Genomic DNA, 24,997 nt, shown 5'->3' with positions numbered 1-24,997 from the left:
TGTATCATTCTTCTGACTATATCTCATCAATTCCTTCTCTTTAACTTCGTGTTTGAAATTGTAATAAAGATGAGGTTGGACCTTTCAACTCACTTTCACAAAAATGTGAACACTCATAGTTTTACGACCACATTTTTCTTATTGTACACATTTTCTCTTTCCATCGAAATACAATTTAGGTATGTGTTCTTCCGGTACATCAAAGTTTCTTAAACCTTCAGTTAATTAGCTCATGAAATAGCTTAAATAATATTCTTCTTCGATGTTTTCAAAAAGAAGTGATGTTCAGTGGTTAATCGGATGATATTATCCTCATTTTAACATAGAAATGTCCTTGGCGATGCCAGTTTTACGTCATTACAATATTTGAATGTGAATGGTCGTTTAGTTCTTATGATTTGATACGCAAGATAAATTCGAACAAAATAATTGTCCAAAATAACTTTTAGATTGTGAAGGGGTACTTAAGAACACATTGATAAGAAAATCTTCATATGAGTGATTTTTGTAGGGATGAGCAATTTATGCTCTAATCTTATAACCTACATGTATATCTAAATGAAGCATGATATCTCATACTATATATGCTGTCGAATTGAAGACGACAACATTTTATATCTTTGCAGCAATTTTCATCAAAGACAACACATCTGAGATTTAAAATGATACATCAAAACGTTGTGATTGATTAAAAGATCATAAACAATGCAAATTCAGCCAATGACATTACGATATTTTCCTTTAGTCCCTTAGATACCGAAAATGAACTAACTCGACGTAAATAATAAGTCATAATATATTAAGTACACACTTAGTGATTGTCATATTTTAATATCTAGTTCCACATTTGATCATATCAGCTGCTTTTTCTGCAATCATCAAGGTTGGTGAATAAGTATTACCGGATATAACATTGCGCATGACAGATGCATCGACTACCCTCAGATTTTTTATACCATATACCCTGAAAAATATTAACTATCATTAAACAACTAGGAGCAAATAATGCTTTTTCGATGAATGTATACTTATATTCAAAACATACCCTACAGTAGTAGTTTGAATTAAAGGAACGTGATATTTATTATGTGAACCTCTCTATGAATATACTACGTGTAAACAATAATCTGTATACTAGTAAAAGTAAACGTAATAATTGTACATTAAAAAACTGTATAGTAACAATTGACGTGTTGAAACTCTTAAAATTGCATTGTACACCAATAGTCACAGTCTTGCATTGTAACGTTCCTACGTGAAACATTATTAGGCAAATGAAAATATAGATGGCAAATTGACATATTGTTTTTACAATGGTTGCACATCAGTTTTATGTTATTATGCGTTTGTTATTTATATTTTCCTTCGGTTTTTTTTTTGTGTTTTACTGTTTATTTCGTGATCTTTGAAGTGTTAAATTAATGAAAATAACATTTTGCTTTTCCGGTTATCCACCACAAGGACCTCAATCATCTATACTTTTAAACACAAGCGATGTATAGTTACGCAGAAACGTAATATTTTCAGAAATGTACATCAAAACGTTGTGATTGGTTTAAAACGTTCTAAACAATGGAAATCCAACCAATGACGGAACGTTATTTTCAATTGGCGTACAAATAATGAGTTTACTCATAGACCTTTAGATTCAGAAAAGGCGAATTGATTAATTATGTATTTGCTTCCGAATCATTATCTGTATTACCCGTCATTAGGAACACTCAAACAAAAACAAAATCAAAGTTAAGGATGTATAAAGCATTAACACGTAAAGAGATAAATAAACCAATTGAAAAGTTTTAACAATATAATAATTATACCTTAATGTAGGGTCTACAACTGCAGTTGGATCTCTTCTTGAACCCATTCTACACGTACTTGTGGGATGAAGTCCAGAGACCACAAAATGTTGAATAATGCATCTCCAGTAGTCGTCCGTATTAAATTCTATTTCCCCACAGTGACCTTCCATATCATATCTGATTAGTTTTACACCAAGGCTCTTCCATGACGAAGTCTTTTCAAGTTTCTGTGTCCAACGAATCACTATAATTTATAATACTGGAATTATGGGACGCAATTTCAGTGTAAGTAATTATTTATTATAGTGACATGTGTATCACAACATACATTTATACAATCATATACATAGCAATTTGATATTTACACCCGACCCATTGGACCTATATGTCACTTTATCAATATTATATCATATTCGAAAACGTAAAAGTTTACAAAATAAAAATACAGAATTAGAAGTAAAGTTGTATTTGCGAATTGTTGAATTTTGATAAGTTATGTATTACACAAATGATAAAATGTTAGTAGATTAAATTACTTTTTTGTATCATTGCCTGGTAGTAAGGTTATTCAAAGTCCTTCCAATAAACATTATAGCAAATAACACACTTTACTTATTGATATCATATCGTCTCAGTTTCAATCATATTGATCTAGATTAATCCAGCATAAACGTAGAATGGTAATTTAAGTTGGTTAAGGTGGCTGGTACGTCTGCATCAAAGTCCCTAGAATTTTTTGATAAATTGTCAAAATGAAGTTTTTAACATGGCTTTTTAAAAATAATAATAAAAAGTATGAATCGCCCGACTCATGGATCCGTAGGGAGTCAGTAGCGAACAATATTACTTATAATATCAACCTTGTAAAATATTATGCTTTTCTGGGTAGATATAACATCTTAATAAATTCAATCGAGGACTTCAATTGTAATATCATTCATGTTATTAATCAACAATTATTGCCTGCAAACTTTAGAATAAGGAAATTTTAATCGTGTGCTGTGCAAAAATGCTGTTTTTGACCTACGAAAAGCTGAACATAACAATATGGGCGTGAAACTGAAAAAAAAACATAAATGTACTCGTTATCAAATTTTAACGAATAACACATTATTTATAATATACATCATTGATCTGTTTTGCCTTGTGAACAATATACCACATTGTATATCAGTCTTATTAATTCTAGTTAAAAGAGGGGCGAAATATTTCAGAGGGACAGTCAAACTCATAGATCGAAAACAAACTGACAACGCCATGGCTAAAATGGAAAGAGACAAACAGAAAAACAACAGTACACAAGACACAACATAGAAAACTAAGCACTAGGAATCCCACAAACAACTGTGGGTGATATCAGGTGCCTCGGAAGGGTTAGCAGAAATAGGTGTCTGGAGGATATGAAAGTTGCACTCCTTTTTTCAACCATTATTTTTTTTATCACTGATCCTACTATAATTTCCAATTATCTCTTGTTTTTCAATATAAAACGACTTTCTTTATTTCTACTTACTTTTTAACAACATTTCTATGTCATATGGATCTTCTAAAAATCTTGGGTCCAGTAGAGGTTGTTTTGAAGGGTTAGTGGATTCCAGTCGTACATATCCTTTGCTTTTTGGATGCAACAAAAAAAGAGCAACGTCAAATGAACTTTCAGTAGTTCGCTTCAAAAGTTCTTGCTTTACCTGGGAATGATAAATGAGATATTTATTAAATTTTCATTGTATATAAATCAATTACACCTTTTTCTTTCTCAAAAACAAAAAACAAATCATCATAGATACCATGATTGAAATTTTGTTAGTGTTAAAAAAGTTAAAAGACGAGTATTATTCAGCTTTCTCATTGTATTTTAAATAAAGGTTAATATGCCTTCCCTGCTATACATGCAAAGTAACGAAAACATGATTGTTTAATGGATAATTCTCCAAAAGACCTATAAGGTTAACGTTGTTCGAATATAATTCAACGTCAGATCTTAGTACCCTGTCCGTCGAGCTACGAGATATATGGAAATGTTCTCTGTCCGTTCGTCATCCTGTCCGAAACACATCAATACACAAAAATACGTTGACATGCAGTCTTCATACTTTTAAAATGTAGTCTGTCATCATATGCAATTGTTTGTGCTATATCGCCACTTTAAATTTTAATCGCACCATTTTTAAGGATTTTTGGTTTTAATAATTTTTGTTAGTACATGTATAATAACAAAGAAACCTTGTGAAAGCGAGTTCACGGAGAATGTTTGACAGCGCTCTCATACTTAGTAAGACTGTTTTCCATAACGAGTCAGTGACCACATTGTACTCCTGTTTCAATTTGATAATTTTTATAAGAGTAATGGAACTAGTTATTTTTATCTTTTTGACGATACTTGGTACAATTGTTTTTCATAATGAGTATTAGCCATATTGTACCGCTGTTTCAATTTGATACTTTTTACAAGAGTAATGGAACTAGTTATTTTATCTTTTTGACAATACTTGGTACGATTGTTTTCCATAATGAGTATAAGGCCATATTGTACCGCTATTTCAATTTGATAATTTTTACAAGAATAATGGAACTAGTTATTTTTATTTTTTTGACATTAGTTGGTACGATTGTTTTCCATGATGAGTATGTGACCACATTGTATTCCTGTTTCAATTTGATAATTTTTATAATAGTATAATGGAACTAGTTATTTTTATTTTTTTGACATTACTTGGTACGATTGTTTTCCATGATGAGTATGTGACCATATTGTACCGCTATTTCAATTTGATCATTTTTACTTAACACCAAGTAAACCAATCCAATCTAAGAAAGCTCTCACTCATATTAGAACATGTGGAATTTATAAGTATCATGCAGACTATATTATATCTTCCTTTTTGAATCGAGCAGATTGATCAGAGTAATATGACTTTTTCGACAGTGTTGTTCTATGGTACAGTAATGAGGAACGGTAAAACAATATGCATTACTAATTTTTACAGCACATACGTAATCCAAAATTCAAAAATAATAAACACCAATACCATATCAGCATCATAAGAATTTGAATTGGAAGATTTATAATATTTTTTTGGAATTCAAAGTCTCGTAACATAATTATTTTTTTACAATGTTTTGAAATCAAAGTTGTTGATAACTAAAAAGGTACCAATAGTTGACCAAGTTTACACACAGAGAGGAAGTTTGTACATACACAACTTTTCATTTTAGTGTTTGTCCTTTTTTGACATCGTAAACATTATGTTGGAAGATATTTATACTAAAAAAAACCTGTCTGTTTAATATCGAAGCAAATAGTATTGTGAATTTGTTGGCGGACATAAGTGCAATTGATTACTTAGTAATAGTCTGCTTATGTTTCAATCTTAAGGTAGATCATACGTATTTTTTTTTTTTTTGACATGAGATATAATGTTCTTATACTTTGCCAAATAGAAGATTTTACTATCATGCTTATTTTTAAATATAATAAAAATGGATTATGATTTAAGAAAAAAAAAGAAAAAAGGTGTCACCAAACTTGTTTTCTTGCTACAAGTAAAAATTTTAAAAAATCCCTTTCAGTCTGGTATTTGTTTTTACTGAAAGAGTTATCTCCCCCCACATTGCTTATTTGAGAAAAAAATGATTCTAAAGCCACAAAGTTTAATATTCGTTAAATATTTTGAGGTATACAAAAACTTAACAAATTTTCTTTATATAAATAACAGTCTAGCCAATAAAATTGCAAATCTGTCTCCAAACTGGCAGATTTGGACAAATAACTAGACCAATATTGTACTGGGATTGTATAATCCAAGATGGCGGTATACTATGAATCTACCTTACACCTTCTTATGCTAAATTGATCGATTATTTTTGTGTCATTGTCATTGACCACAAAGTGTAAAGTACCATATAGTCCCTGTCACTCGGTTTAACTGCAAAGTGTAAAATACCTTGTCAATAAAGTCGCTGTATGTACTCGTAATACTTGGCCTTTCAAATGCAATAGGAACAAAGATATCTTGCGCGTCTGCATACTTTGAAGACGATGTTTTGTCCAATTTATCAAGCATGTATCCATCCATTAATGGTGTTGTATAAAAACCTGAAAAAACATTAACAGAAAATACAAAGTGTTCTCAAGTATACACACTTTTTTTACAACGGGCAATTGTTATCAAATTATTTTTTTTCCAATTTAATATTAATAGGGTTCTACATGTAAACATGTAACTTTCACCTTCCTATCGGTTTGAATATAGACAAAAACCTAGACTAGATACTTCTTATTTTTAAACAAGCGTAAATACGATGAAATAGCAAAACTAAAATAAATCGGTAGACATATCTTTGAATTGAGGTATATAATTCAATGATAGATCGACTAAGGTCTGTAATTTCCGTTCGCATATTCACTAAGGCATGCAAGCAATAAGCATAATAAACGTTACTTGTAATTTCGTGCATTCTTATGGTGGTTCTTTTGTTGCCAAGAACTGTTTAGTGTATCTATTTCTAACTGATTTATACATTTTGTTTTAATGTTTTACCGTCCTTGAATAGACGGAGAAATCACCGCTGATAAACATGTTTAACACTGTCCAATGATTTATGTGATTGTCTCAGGTTTTGGACCTGTAATAATTGTTTTTTCATCTGCCATATTTGATTTTGTATATCGTTTTTAGCTAACACCATGTCGTTGATTAAATTTTGTCTTGTAAGAGAATACAGTTTGACTCATGTATGAAGGCCACACTATGATCAAGAGCTATTTTCCGCCATGGTCCTAGTTTTTCTGGTCACTGTTAGATCGCAGGATCCTTAACAATCATAACATATCTCAAAATGTCCTTAATGTGTGTTCTATACCTTTATTGTGTAGTATATAGTCTAACACATTCTCAGGATCTGTAAATTTTTGGCCGTTGGTATTCAGCGTCGTATTGATTGAATAAGACATTATTACAACAGGGTGATCTTGTAGGTTGTTTCCAACCGGCAGATCAGCATGAACTGGTATCTGTTTATAAACAAATATAATGTTAATAACCTCAAACAGAGTCTTCTATAGTGTAACTAGCCTAATCCGACACCTGAGTATTCCAACATCCTACTTTTTCATGCCTATCCTTACTGAAAAAAACCTGAGTACTCTGACACCCCGCTTAATCTGACATTGTTATGTAAACTTCCATTCCATATTTAACCTTCTAATCTATTTATTTCAAGTGAATATTGTAGCTAGGAAGTCATACTTATGGGCCACATCAACAAACGACAACTAATGAACATCAAATTCATAGTCTACTACATTGTTAGGTGTAAGGTTTTCAATCATCTTTTTATGTATACTTTCAATCCCTATTTGACCTTCTTATCTATTTAATTCAAGTGAACATTGTATAGTAGTTAATTACTGGTTCAAAGACGGAACGAGCGCCTTGCGATAAAAATAATAAGCCCGTATCTTTGCTCACTTTTGAAGGCCGTAAAATGACCTATAGTTGTTAATGTATGTGTTATTTTGTCACTTGTGAAGAGTTGTGCCATTAGCAATCACACCGAATCTTCTTTTTTAATAATTGTATGGTGAGTTATTTACTAAAAATAAATACAAACTTTGATTTTATTGTTTATTTGTGTTTAATAAGCATTGACATTTCAATTTGTTTAGAATATATATATTTCGACCTTCCACTCTCTGAATGTTTCATTTTGTTTTTTCTTAGAGTATCATGTCAATGTAAATTATGTTATTTATCAGTCTGCTTAACACAAAAGTCACGCACTTAATTGATCACATGTGTTGACAAATCATGCATGTGACCTACCGAATCAATTTACCGGATTTGTTATAATATGATCAACACAACGGGTGCCACATGTGGAGCAGGATCTACTTACCCTTCCGGAGCACATGAGGTCACTCCTAGTTTTTGGTGGGTTTCGTGTTGCTTATTCTTTATTTTCCTAGTTTTGTCATGTGTACTATTGTTTTTCTGTTTGTCTTTTCCATTTTTAGCTATGGCGTTGTCAGTTTATTTTCGATTTATGAGTTAGTTTGTCCTTCTGGTATCTTTCCGTCCCTCTTTCAAACAGCTAGTTGAACTGCATGTCAAAGAAGAATCGACGGTGTTTCAAGGCAAATTTAATATATATCTTTTCATACTTAAAAAAGTCTGAAGGCTCAAGAATACGGGAGAACACAGCTCACATGCCGATATAACGTGTTTTGTTATGAAGCGGGCAACTATAGAAAAATTGCGGGTTTGCTCTTTAAATCAAGGGTGTGAAACATTAACCAGAATCAGTTGACAGGTATGTATCCCATTTATAACGCATATGAATGCAATACAATTGTTTTACGTTAGCATACAAATAACGATTGTAAATCTTTACATGAAGATTTAAATGTCATTTCCGTAAGAATGTATCATTTGTCTCTTTTGAAAATTCCGTATTAGTTTTGGTTACCTTGAAAAAAGAGTCAGCTAGACAATTTCTTTTCTAATTTATGATTATAGGTAGAGTAAAATCAATACGATAAATAAATTAATTATATTTAAGTCTGAAGATTATAATTGCTTTTGCAATTTTACATCCTCACACAAGCAATTAAACTTTTTGTAGCTGAGGGTAAAATGTGCATTTAAATATAATTTCTTTTTATAACATTAATCATTTACCGTTAGATAAAGTTGAACCCTTATGGAATTTAAATTTAGGAGAGTGTAGTGTTCTGATGTTGAAATCCCATTATTTGATTTAAAAGATATTCGCATAGTAAATAAACTGTAAGAATTGCATGAGCTGTAAAAGGAAAAACGACTACTTATAATATCATAGGAAAACACGTCGAATAATCCTTTAGTATTTCGCATTAATCGTGTAAATAATTATCGTTCAAAATATGACACAATATATTTTTTATGTGAATAATATGGCCAATTTGAAAATAAATTATATATCTAGTAGTTATCATCTTCAGATCTTTAACATTGACAATGTTTGAGTAGAAAAGAGAGAACAAACCTTGAGTTCTTGTAGATGCTCTCTGGGTCCAATTCCAGACAAAAGTAATATATGTGGTGAATTATATGATCCTGCAGACATTATGACTTCTTTACGAGCATAAACGTTATATTTCCGCCCTCCTTTCACAAATTGAACCCCAATAGCACGTTTGCGTCTAATAAGTACCTACAAAAGGCCATTATGATCAGAATGAAAAGTATAGTGCAACATAGTTTTAACATGGTTTAATAGTATACATTTATGCTCATATTCTTAGACAGTTATTTATTATATTTTCTTTCTTAATTTTTCTCGTCGTATAATTTTATTTGTTAATGGGCCAATTTTAACTGTCATGAAAACAGTTGAGCATTATAATATACGATTGATAATTAAAATCATCAACAGTAAAGCATATTTCTATCAAAGGCAACAGTAGTATACCGCTGTTCAAAAGTCATAAATCGTTTAAACGAAACTAAATCCAAATCTAAGAGAAATACATCAACTATAAAATGAAAACAACAGAACAACAGAAACCAGGAACAAAATCAAACGCAAACATATATAAAACGAATTATTTAATAACATGCATGAATAACATCTGCCATATTCCTGACTTGGAACTGGATATTAAATTAAAGAAGAAGGTGGTTTGAAGCCGCTTTTGTGACTAGTATAACCTCCCGTTTACCAGACAATGTTGACAAAACATGTAATAAGACAAAAGCAAGCTTATCGACGATTATCATTTATGATATTTAACACTAAACGCTAATTCTACTTACCTTTGTTACATAACTGTTTATACTGATTTGTAAATTACGTCGGTACATAACAGGTCTAAGAAAGCATGAAGCTGAGCTACAACGTTCGCCATCTTTTATATTGGCCTGTGTTGGACAATATCCTAAAATGGTAAGAATACATGTATTGAACCCATCTATCCACGGAATTGATTACCTCAGCCGTATTTGGCACAATTGTTTTGGGAATTTTGAGTCCCCAATGCTCTTAAACTTTATACTTTTTTGGCTTACTAACTATTTGAACTGAGCGTCACTGATAAGTCTTATGTAGACGAAACGCGCGTCTGGCGTATCAAATTATAATCCTTGTGCCTTTTGATAACTAATTATATTAAGCAAAAACTTTATATAATATTTATTAAACATAAAAAAGGTTTAATTGACACAATGTAAGGGTTGACATGCATATGGTAAACTTGTATGTATTAAACAAGAACAGACGTAGAATTACGTATGTGTAACCCTTGTCAAAGGAAGATACGATTCACCCTTGACAACTATAAAATTACTGGATAATAAAATATTCATAATTCCTTGCGGCAAAAAATGAAATTAATGTTTAGTCAACTACTAATAACATATACAATTTCACTGATTAAGCCGAAATTTAAATGGGAATATGAGTTAAAAGGAACATATAATAACGAATACTTATACACATTAATTTTGTTGACTGGTACAATATATCCATTTGCTTCATGTTATCCCGTTCAGTTTTAGATGTATAGTTTGATGGCGAGACTGTACGTGTATGTCTTGAAAATGTTATGTCAATCATGCTAAAAGTATGGTTTTATTTGGTACTGTATTTAGCAGTTAATATATGTATAATTTTAGAATAAAAAATCCTATTGTTTGATTTTTGTCACTTTCTAACGATTTTCCCTGTTTGGTGTTCAGCTGTTTTTCTTTTTTTAAGCTCTTCAATGTTTGTTTAAAGTAAATTTAAGAATATTTTTGGCCTTGGCAGAAACGTCAGAGACATTCCAATACTTATATGTCTATTTCGGTCACATAGCGTCTGAAGTTTCAACATATATAACATTCCTTGCATTTTCAATTAGTAAGTGCGTTCCTGGTAAGAAGATGGATACAGAAAAAAACAAGTTATAAACGAACGAAATTTACAAAGTGTTATTTTTGTTATAAGTACTCAGCATCAAATTAAGCTGTATTATTCAATACATCACTCCATTACATACTTCTTTCTATGACTTAATATTATATGTGAGAAAGTAAAATCACAAACAATCAAAACTCTGACATGTCTGAGGAATATTAAAATAAAAAAAATCATAAATAAAAGCCGATATCAAAAGCTAAAACACATCTAATGAATTGATAACAACTGTTATATTCCTGACTTGATATTGGCATTTTCTCATGTAGAAAATGATGGATTAAACCTGATTATATAGCTAGCTAGTCATCTCACATAAAAATCCGTTATACTGACAACGACCAGGGAACAAAACAAACAGACACAATAGTTAAAAACGTCAAAATAGGGGCACAACATTCAACATTGTATGCTAATCTTAATCACTATAAAAAAAACAAAAATGTAATAAAAATAACCCTAAAAAGCATATAAACAAAGCACATAAACAAAAAAGAAAGACATTTGTTTATGTGGTTCATAAGTGCTTCTCGTTTCTCTTTTTTATATATATATCAGACCGTTGGTTTTCCCGTTTGAATGGATTTACACTAGTATTTTTGGGGGGCCTTTAATAGCTGCTTGCTGTTCAGCGTAAGCCAAGGCTCCGTATTGAAGACCAAACCTTGACCTATTTACTTTTATGAATTGTGAATTGGATGGAGAGTTGTCTCATTGGCATTCACACCACATCTTCCTATATCAATAAACAGTAAATATTGTATTCGAAAAGACAAATATACCAATACTGTAACACGTTATTAAGATATTAGACAACGTCAGTACTTAGAATCTATACTTCAAGAAATTCATAATTTCAGCTCAACATGAACTCATATATCTCTTGATTGACAAATCGTCGTTTATAAAATCAAGAGCAAATTTATGTAAAAAAGATAACTACTATCATAATGTGACATCATATTTTAATAATCCTCAACTTGAAGTATAACAATGATGCTCTTCTTTGAAAATAGGGACGAAAGATACCAAAGGGACAATCAAACTCATAAATCGAAAATAAACTAACAATGCCATGGCAAAAAATGAAAAAGACAAACAGACAACAAAAGCACACACAACATAGAAAACTTATAATGTACATCAATGACATTGTATTACATAATTTATGTCCGACTTATAACATGTATAAGGTTTTATTATAAGTGCATCATGACTGCTATAAATCAAATTTCATTTGTATAAAATTAACACTCGTTATGTTGATTTCAACAATGAATGAATGCGAATATTGTAGTATGCTTTCTTTTAAGTGTTTAGCAAGACGATAAGGCTAATTTTTCTTATAATAATAACTTAAGTCTTAGAATTGTACAGACTAGACTAATGCATAGTACCGTTGTATTGATATCTAAAACATTTTGTTGAAATTCTTAAGTTCTTTTCAAGTTATATGCCTTGATTTTTTGTTTAAATAAGAAAAATACCGTATAGGGGGATATTTTCGCGGGTGTAAAATTTCGCGATTTTTATTGAATAAGGTATACAACATGTACAATGGTATACGAAATATTTTGGTGGTTATCATTTTTGCGGATTCATAACTTTTATCAATACCTTTAATGTACACTTTTAAATTGGCGGAATTTAATTTGGCGATTTTTTTCTCTCCGCGAAAATAAGAGAAAATTTACGCATCGCAAAATTAACCCGCTATACAGTATATTCACAGTAAACACATGGCCATTGTCATAGACACTAGAGTTTATTGTAGATATTGAAACAGTTTCAAATTTAACACCTGGTTATTGACATTTGAGTATGTTGTACCTATTTCGCTGTTAAGGGCATACGATACAGTTACAGGGGAGGTAATGACGTTACTAACGTAAAATGTTATTTTCGCGATGTCAAACTGTGACATATCGGGAAAAGATGCATTTTTCGACTGATTTGTATCATTCAAACTGATTTAATTTGAAAACGAGTGCATGGACCCCAATTTTTTAAAACGACATTTTGTTTCATTTTCCAGGGAGATTATGTGGACCAAATTTTATAAAACTGTAAATAGTGCAATTTTTTAAATTTTGATAAATATACAGCAAAAAATTACGTTTTTTTCTCAATTCATGACCATTTGATAAATATGAGTTATTTCTGATTAAAAAATGCATAAATTTTGAGGATACTTATAAAATACAGAAATTACAAATTATTTAACAAAAAACAATTTGTGTTTATCTTTTAGCACAAACAAGTTACGTCTTTCTTTCGAAAGAAAAAATACGGCCACAAATCTGAATTTTGAGCAAATATACAAAATTTCGACCTCATTTAACTCAAAAAGTAACACATGCAGGTATATTTTTTATTACACATATTTGATTTAATCAGGCAAAAAATAGCCTATATGGAAACTTTCATCAAACTGTAAATACAGGATCAAAACTGTATCGTATGCCCTTAACACTTTGCCATTGACACTACAGTAAACTGTGTCTGTTTCGCAGTTAACTCCTTGCTATTAACAAAACAGTTAATTGTACCGAGTTTGCTGTTAACACTACAGTTAATTATACCTATTTCGCTATTAACAAATTGCCATTGACAATAGAGGTTATTGTACATATTTCGGTGGTAACATCTTGGCATTGTTACTACAGTTAAGTATACCTATTTTGCTGTTCACACCTTGCCATAGACACTACAGTAAATTGTGCCTGTTTCGCAGTTAACTCCTTGCAATCAACAAAACAGTTGATTGTACCTATTTCGCTATTAACAAATTGCCATTGACAATAGAGATAAATGTACATATTTCGGTGGTAACACCTTGCCATTGTTACTACAGTTAAGTATACCTAGTATGCTGTTCACACCTTGTCATTGACACAACAGTAAACTGTGCCTGTTTCGCAATTAACTGCAATTGACAAAACAGTTAATTGTACCTATCTCGCTGTTAAAACATAGCCATTGACATTACAGTTAATTGAACCTATCTCGATGTTAACACTTTGTCACTGACACTAGAGTTAATTGTACCTATTTCGCTATTTATACCTTGCCGTTGACACTGCAGTTAAGTGTACCTATTTTGCTGTTCACACCTGGCCATAGACACTACAGTAAACTGTTTCGCAGTTAAAATTGCAATTGTTACTACATTTAACTGAACCTATCTCGCCGTTTACACCTTGTCATTGAAACTAGAGTTAGTTGTACTTATTTAGCTGTTGACACCTTACCGTTGACATTCAGTCAGTAGTACCTATTTTGCTGTGAACACCTTGCCATTGAAATCAGAGTTAATTGTACCTATTTCGCTGTGAACACCTTGCCATTGAAATCAGAGTTAATTGTACCTATTTCGCTGTGAACACCTTGCCATTGAAATCAGAGTTAATTGTACCTATTTTGCTGTGAACACCTTGCCATTGAAATCAGAGTTAATTGTACCTATTTCGCTGTGAACACCTTGCCATTGAAATCAGAGTTAATTGTACCTATTTTGCTGTGAACACCTTGCCATTGAAATCAGAGTTAATTGTACCTATTTCGCTGTATCCATTGCAATCCACAGAACGGTAACCAATTTCCGAAGCAGCTTTTCTATAGAAATATTCTAAAGTTGTGCTTTTCTGAGGTGTTACTACTATGTTTCCTTTCGTGCCTCTATAAGCTGAAAGTATAAATACATGTTTAAGAACTGGGACTGTTTACCCAATTTTTAAGAATTCCCACAAACGAAATATGTTACCGCTCAAAAAAACATTTTATATATATAATTGGCAAAACAATCAGACATTACTTTTGTAGGAAATTGGTGGTAATATGAAAAAGCCAATAACTACTTCACCTTTAAGTTGATGCTTTCTAGAATTAACTCCAAACAAATAATGCAAATATTCTTTTCTTTTCCCCTGATCACTGTCAATCTAGTAGAAACGCGTTTATATCTATTGAAATAATTTGCCAAAAAAAAAGGAAATGTATAGAGCAGAAGATATTTTTGTGTATTTTTCTATACTTATTCAAATTTCACTATTCATAAACATTCCTACAAACCGTTGTTTATATTTCACCTGAGATGAGATTTCTCCAAAAGATGCAATACTTGGAATGTATATTAGCAAAACACAATATCGATCATTAAATTCATGTTATTTCCTGCATTTTTTTTTTTTTTTTTTTTACCTTTCGAATGAAACAACACTTTTTATTTGTTCTTTAAAATGGACGAACATTTGAAATATCAAAGAGAGATAATTGCCATTCCTGTTGAAATTTAGCACAAAAAAAACGAAGTCATCATCACCCTATTTAGAAAACGAAATCATAAAAAAATATTAATGCACATGTCAGAAGTAAATATGTACAGCTGTTAATGTTCTATTCGGTTTGCCTGTTAGCGGGCATATGACGAGTGCAAGCGAGTGATAGTCTTGATCTGCATTCCCTACTGTGACCATCTTACTATAACATATTACCGTGGTTCATTCGAAGTTTGTTGTTTGTCCGTGTGACTTGACACGTTGGTTTATTCAGACAATGCCCCATAGGTTATATATTTACACCCAACTCTCGTACTTACGTGATCCTTTTAGTGCCGGTATTTCAGTTTTTTCTATCATTTTGAAGTAAGGTAAAACTTCTTTGTAGCTCCAACCCTTGCATCCTTGTCTTGCCCACTCATTAAAATCATGACGACTACCTCTTACCATAAGCAAACCATTCATACTCCCGGATCCTCCCAACATCTTACCACTGGCCAAATATATTTTCTGTCAAATTTGTTTATATATATACATATAAAGAGTATGCAATTACAGTGTAACGGTAATGAGCATGAAACGGTAAGATATGTAATGGTAATTCAAAAAAAAAATGTTTTAATTAATAAAATCACTATTTTTGCTGTAAAATTATAGATTTCAGGCAAAATTTGAATAACGATAATCAAATCTAGAAAATCATCTTGAAAATATAAAACAAGATTGAATTCTTAAATCACAACCAACCGAAACCCTAATGAGGAAATTTTAATTGTAAGGATGACATCCGGGTTATTGTAGTCTAGATAATGTCAGCATACACGCGGTTATCATTAAATAGAGATATGTAATCACTCAAATATGGAAAAGATGGTATTTTTACTTAGGGAGCATTTCTTTCTAACCACAATTTTGTAAACGTTGTGTGCCGTTTGTTATTTTACTAAACGCTACAAGAGTAGAAACAAATACATCGTTTAATCAGTGTTTACTGACCCTGTTTGAACTTTCAATAATACATGTACATGTTATAGGTAAACAGACTTAATATAAAAGTTCAAACAAATACAACGTTTAATAAGGCTGTAGTTAGACACAATGTTTGGTTTTTTTTACTGACAAACGATGAACGACAAACTGTGGACGAATTTTTAGCGATGCATAGTTTGTCAAAGTTTAGGTAAACTTTGCAAACGTATGTTAGAAACACATGATCAAAACATGTGCGCGCTTAGCCGTTTGCATCGTTAGAAAGAAATGCACTCTATGCAATTGGTAGTTGTATCAACACTTAGAAAGCTAACATCGTCATGTGGAACATATACCGTAATTTGGAATAGTCCGGCTGTGCCATATTTGAGAACAAATAAAGCATCCTTGCTTGTACCGAAAGTATACTTCATTTTCGAGGTCGTTGGCATATGATAGATATAAACACTCATTGAAATAATAAATGCTGAAAGTCTGTTTATCATCAGTACACCTTAATTTGAAATTAAAGAAGCTGATACCTCTTCTTCATTTGTTGTTAGAAGCGACTTAAGGAAGTTCGCTGCTCAGTCCTCATAATATTTTGCAGCCATATTTTGAGGTTGAAATAACGCCAGTTAGAGCTATAGACCGATGTTAGGACGAACATGCTGATCAAGAAGCTATGTATTGTTTCAGTAACTTTCTTTCAGTAACTGCCTCGACTTCATTCATTTCTTACACGGAGCTATTCTTCAAGTTGACAGCCTATGATATTTCATCTTTCTAGTAGTTTAATAACAAATCTCTAAGTTGCTTATATTGTTATAATACAAAGGTCTAGACAAAAGAAAAGTAATCCATTTATGAGAGCTAAACTGGATCATTAGTATATACTCCCTCGGTTAGACTTTTCTTAAACTATGCTAACATGTAGATTGCACTATGCTTTTTCAAGAATAAAGTAAACGTATGTGTCCCCATGCTATTTGTTAAGACACAAATGGTGCAAAATTGCACAAGTTGCTTAGCTTGTAAATGAACAAAAAGCTTTTTTGTAAATAAAAAGAAATCTATGCGATAGAATTTGAAAAAAAAAATATAGCTTTACTGTAAGAGTTATCTCCCGTTTAATGGCTAAATTGAGAGAGAAAAAAACACAAATATTTAATATTTGATGAAACATTTTAAATGATTCAATAAATTTTTCTTTACACATATACATATTCTTACATATAAATTACACTTCTTTGTCAAAATAGGCAGATTTAGGCTAAGATTTACTTCGATTATGTTCTGATTTTGTACAATCAAAAATTGTGGGAAATAGTGAATCTACCTTCCTATAAATTGAGTACTGATATATCGTATTTACCTGGTCTTCCATAGCAAAAGATGAATGTTTCTGTGGAACGCTATGATAATTCCAGTCTTGCTTACTCCTTAGGAGAGTTGCCCATGCCCCTGGTATTACAGTGGCTTCGTTTTCTAAATCTGATCCCCCAGCTTCTAAAACCAAGACAGATGCTTTGTCCTCTGTTAAACGTGAAGCTAGCAAAGACCCTGCAGAACCGCCACCAACTACAATAAAAAAATATTCATACATCTTGTGCAAAGTATTGCGAACCAGAAGCGGGTTTAGGGGAGCAGGGGACTGGTTTCCCATTATGTGTACAAAATTTGGTTGATTATATAGAAAATTACTGAAGCATGACTAAAGTGGCCCCCTCTTAGGCAACCATCTCTTATGAAAATTTATGGATCCGCCACTGGGAACAATGGCTATAGTCTTTTAATTAACAACTGAGAATTTAACTTAAGAATAACACTGTTAAAGGCGTTGATTTGAAATATTGCTGTTTGTCCTTTTCCTATCGAAATACCAATATTACTAATGAGTATATGTTTGGAATTGGAATGAAAATAAATTCACTAGGGAACATTTTGCCAATTTTAACATTTCTATTGAAAATTTATGAAACTGTTTTTATGAAATTGGTCCTTTGTAGAATACTCAAAATTCACAGTGGGATGTTGTTAAAACGCATAAAGGTTAAGTATAAGAGCACGAACTAACTTATTACCGAAAACACCTAAATATTGTTGCGGTTGGGTAAACGTAAACCAAACTCCGATATTGACATTTTTTGATATTTTCTTTAAACGTTTCCGATATTAAAAGACGCATACTATATTTAACTTATAAATTCATAGGATGCTATTGATTTACAAGAGACAAACACGATGATTGCGATGAATTTTTTATTTTTTCTTATACTTGTTATACTAAAGAGATCAAAACTTATACGGATATTGAATAGGTTTGGAGAAAATTCTAACGGGAACACATCAAAATTATCAAACGTAAAGCTTAAAGGTTAAATTTCTAGTATCCTTTTACTACCGACACTGTACATTCTGCGAGAACACAAATATCACCGATCGCACAATACAAAGAACCTTTGACTTATAGAATCGAAAACATATCAGACGATTACCATTTGGAAATTATCAATTTTCCCCCACCTTAGCTTAAATATTCCAAATTCACCACTTGTTGGATATACATTGCCCAACTCACTCGGTATTTAAGAGCTTGTAGTTGCTTCTTATACTTTATATATCGTCACCAGTGCCTGAGTAAAACGTTGATGAACAAAATTATGTCACAGAACGTCACGTTCTTTTCTACAAGATTGATCGGAAATACCAAGACTTTGTTGATAAATATCCAGTATCAACTACACAAGTGATGCATGATAGTCATAAAGTAAAGATTATAGGTACTGCCTGTTTTGTATATCAATTACGTGGTAAAGTATTCTTTTTATTTTTTTAATCTTTACTGGTTCACCCTTTTTTGTAATATCAGTTTGGCGTGGCTGGGTATTTATACATCCTTAATTACAATCGACTATTGTCCTATGATAATTTTGAGTGTTCATAACGTTCATGTTTGCTAAGATGCTTTACTGTAGATTGTCTTCATGCCATTTTTTTGCTGACAAAGTAATTTGTATTTTTAGTGATTAAGATGATAACACAATGTTGACAACTGTATCGAAAATTTTAACATTTTTACCTATAACATCTGTTTGTTTTGCTAACACATGGTTGTCAATGTAATGGAATTTTTCGCGACAGTAATTCAAGTAAAAGACGACGCTAGCTTTAAAACAAGATTTACTCTATCATTATCTTCACAATGAAGTGCCTGTACCAAGTCAGTTACATGTCAGTTGTTTTCATTTTGTTTGATATGTTTGGTCATTTGATTATGCCATTCGTTTTTGAATAATATTGCAGTTTGGCATTTTTGTTATTTTGCTTTTTAATTGTTCAAGCGATTTTGATCATATATCCATAGTAGAAGACTTTAAAAGCTGAACGGCAACTGATCAAGATTTTATACAAATAAATCCAAAAAATATTATCGATGAAATTAAAGATTAACAGTGAAGGAATGCAGGCAAATTACGTTAGTAAGTATTACTATTCATGACATTCGAGGTAATAAGGATTGAATCAAATTCTAGGGTTGAACCTATTTGCTTTTACTTGAGAAAAAGTCGGTGTGCTCTCGTAACGATTATAAAGATCTCTAAATAATAGTCATACAAGTTAATGGTCACGTTAGCTAAAAACCAGATTCATCCAATCACTAATCTCATAAAACAACCGTACCACGTCAGGAATATGGAAGTTGGTTTTTTGTTTACTGTTTTGATTGATAGCGTTTTGGATTTGTCAAATTTTTTGTATTATTTTATATGGCTTGCAGGGATGGACACAATTACTGACAAATGTAATCGATTGATAATCGATTACATAATGGATTTTCGTGCAATCGATTAATAATCGATTACACTTATTTTTCAATGTAATCAATTACAATTACATTACTAATCGATTACTGTCAATTACACGCTATAAAAGGATGAATAAAGTTTAAACACAACTATGCTGCTCAACTTATTTAGAGTGGAAATTTAGAACATTTCAAAAACAGCTTTAAAACATTTATAATTTATAATTACATGAATGAATTTATCCTTTTCTAATTACACCTTTAAATTAAAAAAAAAACTGTCAATGGAGAACAATTCATAACCTTAAGGCATCTATATAATGTAATACATCTCTCACTTATAATTAATTAGACATAATTGAAATGCCAATGCATTGGTTCATTTTCAAAATAATTTTGTATTCTATCCTTATTCAGACGATCTACCATTATGACGAATCAATGGTTATCTATTCTAAGATAAATTGTTACTCTTATTGAAAATTAAGCTTTAAGGGATTTTATTACTACATGTATTTATCAATTTTGAATCCTTTGTCTTATGTTTATCATTTGTGTGTATTACATAAAAGGTCTAGAAGTATTGACAAACATTAAAAGTCATTCATTTCAAAAGCTGGATATATAGTAAATTTTGTAAAGAGATCTAGATAGTCTTAATGTAGATCTAAAGAAGGTATATGATAGACTCCAAACAATATTAATACACTCTAGGTTTTATTTTATCAAACTATTTTACTAAAGTAATCGAAATGTATTCGAAATTTTGCGATGATTACATCATAATTTTTGCTGTAATCGATTAAATTACGATTACATGTTATCGAAAATATGGTCGATTACAGATTACTATCGATAACTTGAAAACATGTAATCAATTACAATCGATTACAGATTACGATTAACCCATCCCTGATGGCTTGGGTGTCGTTTTTTTTTTATGAGCAATTTTAATTATTGGTATTGTATGAATTGTCGGATGGGGTGAAAATATATCGGCAAATTAACATGTAATGATTCACTTTTTGGATATAAGTTCAACGGAACACCAAACTTTCAAAATTGTTTGGATGCACTCGACTTTATTATAATGTATTTAGATCTCCACTGTCCGTTAATAGTTATCAAAGATACTATAATTAAATAATTAGTACGCCAGACGCGCGTTTCGTCTACACAAGACTCATCAGTAACGCTCATGTCAAAATAGCATTCATCTTTATGCCAGAGGATAAGTTGAAACACATGTAGCAATGACAATACGTCTCGAATTGGACAAACGTTAATCAAACGGAAAAGTGATGAATTGTAACTAAAGTAAATGATATAAAACTATTTTAATAAAAATACTAATCAAGTAGTCCCGAGAAAGTAGTAAAAGGCACATTTTTTATAAATAGAATTGTCAACGAGATAGGCGACTTGTTTATAGAAGCCGGTACTCTTACATTATCATAACAATGTATAAAGAATAAAAAAGAAGATGGCCATTCGTCAACGAAAAATACCGAAACCTTTTTGATAGAAGCAAATACAAACTGTGTCAAATGAAAATTCATCCAATACATGACAAACAAAGACAGCGGAACACAGTAAATGTGATCTTAATTTTCAAGCTCCTTTTCAACAATTGCATAGTTTTACTGTCAGAGATTTACAATGAGGTTGTTCGTGTTGTTGTAGATTATTTAACTCGATTAGGCCATTCAGTTGGTACTTTGTGATCATAAGTTACCTTTCTTTTCCCTCCGGAATAGATTACAATATTTGTTTTTGGGAATAAACCTTTTGAAACATTGTACCCTCAAGGAAGTTTTGTAGTTTTGTAGGCCAAACGCTGGTCTGGCGTACATAATTTGTTATGTATGGTATCTCGGATACAGTGAAACCTGACTAAACCGAATCCTGCATAAACAGAAAACCTGTCATAACCAAACATGTTCTAAAGCACCGTCACATCAAATCGCATGCGTTGTGAACCTGATAAAACAGAACATCGGCCAAAACTCAACAAAATCTTAAGTCCCGACAGGTTTCACTGTTTTATCACATATCTCAATGTATTTATGTACACATACCTATAATATAATCGTAGTATCGTCGTAAGGATCTGTCAAAAACTCCAGGTGGGTCTTTAGGTCCGGGCGGCAACACATTTTGCAGGTAAGTTGCTATTGTGATGTTGCCTAAAAGCGAATGCCCGAGGAACATGATGAAAGATCACCTTGAAAATGAACATGTTTATGATAAAAAATATTTCAAAATGACATTACCAGATGCAAAATCTTGAAATCAGTTCGTTAAAAAATATGACAAGGGAAATATAACAATATAAAGTAATTGAATTTTAAATAAATAAGTTGTGTAAGCTTTGAGGAGATTATATGATAGTACGTATCGTTCGATTCCAATAATGTATATGAACTTTCTTGTTGTGGTTTAAATAGTTAAACACAACAAAAGCTACGACAGTGCTGTTTTGGGGAAACATTTTTATTATTCCACCACTTGGAAAACGTCATCTTGATTAAATGCGGCTGGCAAAAAAAAGATATCGTCAAAAAACATGGTGCCAATTTTCCAAAGGGCGACTATTTGAAAAAGAAGATGTGGTATGATTACCAATGAGACAACTGTCCACAACAGACCAAAATGACACAGACATTTTAAAACAACTATAGGTCACCGTACGGCCTTCAACAATGAGCAAAGCCCATACCTCATAGTCAGCTATAAAAGGCCCCGATAAGACAATGTAAAACAATTCAAACGATAAAACTAACGGCCTTATTTATATAAGAAAATAAACGAAAAACAAATATGTAACACATAAACAAACGACAACCCACTGCATTACAGGCTCCTGACATGGGACAGGCACATACATAAATAATGTGGCGGGGTTAAACATGTTAGCGGGATCCCAACCCTCGCCCTAACCTGGGCAGTGGTATAACAGTACAACAGAAGAACGAACTATAAAAATCAGTTGAAAAAGACTTAACTCATCAGATGGACAAAAATACAAGTGGACGTGGCCCGGTACTTATACATCCCGACACAAAAAGACACAATGAACAGATCTGAGAGTACTCGCAGTTATCTGGCAGCTAGTTCAAAGCCACTAACAACTAATAAAAAAAAATCATGCATCTAAGACTAAACTATCAATCCATACACTTCCAATATCCAATGGATTTGGTGTAAAGACGTCATAAACAGCCAGAGAAAAACATGACCTTGTGCAATGCCAAGTAACAGGTATCGACAGATTGTAGATCCATGAATATGTATATGTATATAACATACCAGTAGTATTTAGTTAGCTTTTAATTTACTGATAACAAAATCAATATTTATACCAATAAAAACAATATTCAATGATCTTATTACAGTGTTGAATAGGTAACCTTTTAGAATAAGTTTATTTAAAGGAGTGGCAAGTTTACATGGATCATTTCTAAATTTCCGGGCACGGTTGACAACATTTCCGTAAAAATGAGGATGTGGTATCCCGTTTGAAATAAGTTTTCTACAGGTACAACCAAACTTCAAAACCAAATCTTTATATCTATGGAAAAATTTTGTAAAGGTTTTTTAGTAATTTATGGTAACGATATCCCTGGTTTAATAATTTACCAGTAATACATACATTGAGTTCGTTAAAATCAAAAACGTCACAACAGACACGGGCATAGCGAACGAGCTGTGAAATATAAACACCATAAGATGGTGCCAAAGGAACATCACCATCTAAAAATGGAAAATTAACAATAGGGAACGAAAAATCGTCTCTTTTGTCTTAAATTTTAGTGTGGAGTTTCCCTTTTAAAACCGAAATATCTAAATCCAGGAAAGGACAGTTATTACCGAATAAATTTGATTTACTTAAAGTAAGTTCCTTGGGGTAAATTTCAGCAGTATATTGAGAAAATTCTTGATTATTTAACGAAAAAATATCATCAAGATAACGGTAAGTGTTGTTGAATTTATCAATTAAATGCAATTTCGACGGGTCTTTACTGAGTTTAGTTTTAAACTGTGATTCGTAACAGTACAAAAACAAGTCTGCTATTAAAGGGGCACAATAAGTGCCCATGGGGATACCTACAACCTGTCGATAAACTTTGTTGCCGAAACGTACATAAATATTATCAAGGAGAAAATTAACAGTATGTATTAATGACTGACACATTTATTCTTCTGACCACCCTGGTGTGTTTTGTTTGATCGTCTATTAGTGTAATTCAGGTTAATGTTCCGTAAAGCTGTAGTTTTTCAGGTAAAGAATGTTTGTTAGATTTTCAGAATCCTTGATAATTTCCTGTGTTTTAGGGTAAAATATATTTTACCATATCACCCCAATATTTAAGCTCATTATGATATTGAACTGATGTTAACGTTCTTCTGATTTAAAGTATGATTTTTAAATTCTAGAATAATTTTAATTTCACCTCAGCACATTCTAAAAAGGTCATAAAAAAAATAGAAAAGAAAAAATCATAGACAACAACTATGTTTTAAGTCCTAATGGAGCATTAGCTACAAGATTTTAAAAAGAATTAAATCTGGTTCAAATTTGTCAAAAATAAGTGAAGAAACATCATTGATGAATTATACACTTACAAGTGAACGATTCGACCTTATTGAATCCGTATTCATGTGACCTCCAATTTAACTCCTAGACATAGGTTACCCCTGAATTGAAAGGAAAAGAATGTTAACATAAGAATTTAAACAAGGGTAAACCTTTGTTTGATAGATGTGATCCACAAAAAAAATCATTCTTTTTCAGGTAAAAACGACGATTAAAATATGTGTTTTTCCTACAATGTATAATTAAACAAACCTACAAGAATGTACTTAAATATACGATTTTTTAATCTACTTTTATTTATGTTTATGTTTGTATCGAGTTATATGACCGTCGTAGGTCACCTCGTTGAATAATTTGATGCAGTCTAGACTAAACTACACACGTAATGCTGAAACAAATTAGCGTTTTCGTGCATCGTAAATTTTTTTTTTTTTTTTTTACAGTTTTTATAAATTTGATATACGTTAGTATGTTATATGTATAGTATGAAATTTTGGGTCGAATCGGTTAACATAAATTTGACAGCTCATAGACCCTTCAAGTATTATTCTTGTAAGCTATCTAAATAACCCATTCACCTAATGACATATATGTTATAAATATGATA

The 24,997-nt window shown here is 31.5% G+C and overlaps 1 protein-coding gene across 1 annotated transcript; it reads right to left on the bottom strand.

Annotated features, from left to right (window-relative positions):
- Positions 1-778: 778 nt before the first annotated feature.
- LOC143054128 (putative GMC-type oxidoreductase Mb1310) lies at positions 779-24,490 on the bottom strand. Its single transcript, XM_076227032.1, has 12 exons — positions 24,420-24,490; positions 21,872-22,017; positions 17,361-17,566; positions 15,337-15,526; positions 14,296-14,424; positions 9,599-9,720; positions 8,829-8,996; positions 6,666-6,816; positions 5,747-5,898; positions 3,316-3,490; positions 1,821-2,046; positions 779-964 (listed from the first exon to the last, which is right to left on the bottom strand). Exons 2-12 carry the CDS (start codon positions 22,002-22,004, stop codon positions 829-831), a joined length of 1,788 nt encoding a protein of 595 aa, XP_076083147.1. The 5' UTR covers positions 22,005-22,017; positions 24,420-24,490; the 3' UTR covers positions 779-828.
- Between the last annotated feature and the right edge of the window lie 507 nt (positions 24,491-24,997).

Source organism: Mytilus galloprovincialis, chromosome 12 (genome assembly GCF_965363235.1).
Source record: "Mytilus galloprovincialis chromosome 12, xbMytGall1.hap1.1, whole genome shotgun sequence".
Lineage (NCBI taxonomy): Eukaryota > Metazoa > Mollusca > Bivalvia > Mytilida > Mytilidae > Mytilus > Mytilus galloprovincialis.
This window is presented reverse-complemented; position numbering and strand designations above follow the sequence as displayed.

Coding starts and splice junctions, on each gene's coding strand:
- LOC143054128 (XM_076227032.1), bottom strand. CDS start 22,004: ATGTTCCTCGGGCATTCGCTTTTAGGCAACATCACAATAGCAACTTAC. Junction 9,721..14,295: donor CAATGGATACAGCGAAATAG/GTACAATTAACT, acceptor TTACCATTTTAG/GATATTGTCCAACACAGGCC. Junction 965..1,820: donor GTTGTAGACCCTACATTAAG/GTATAATTATTA, acceptor AATATTTTTCAG/GGTATATGGTATAAAAAATC.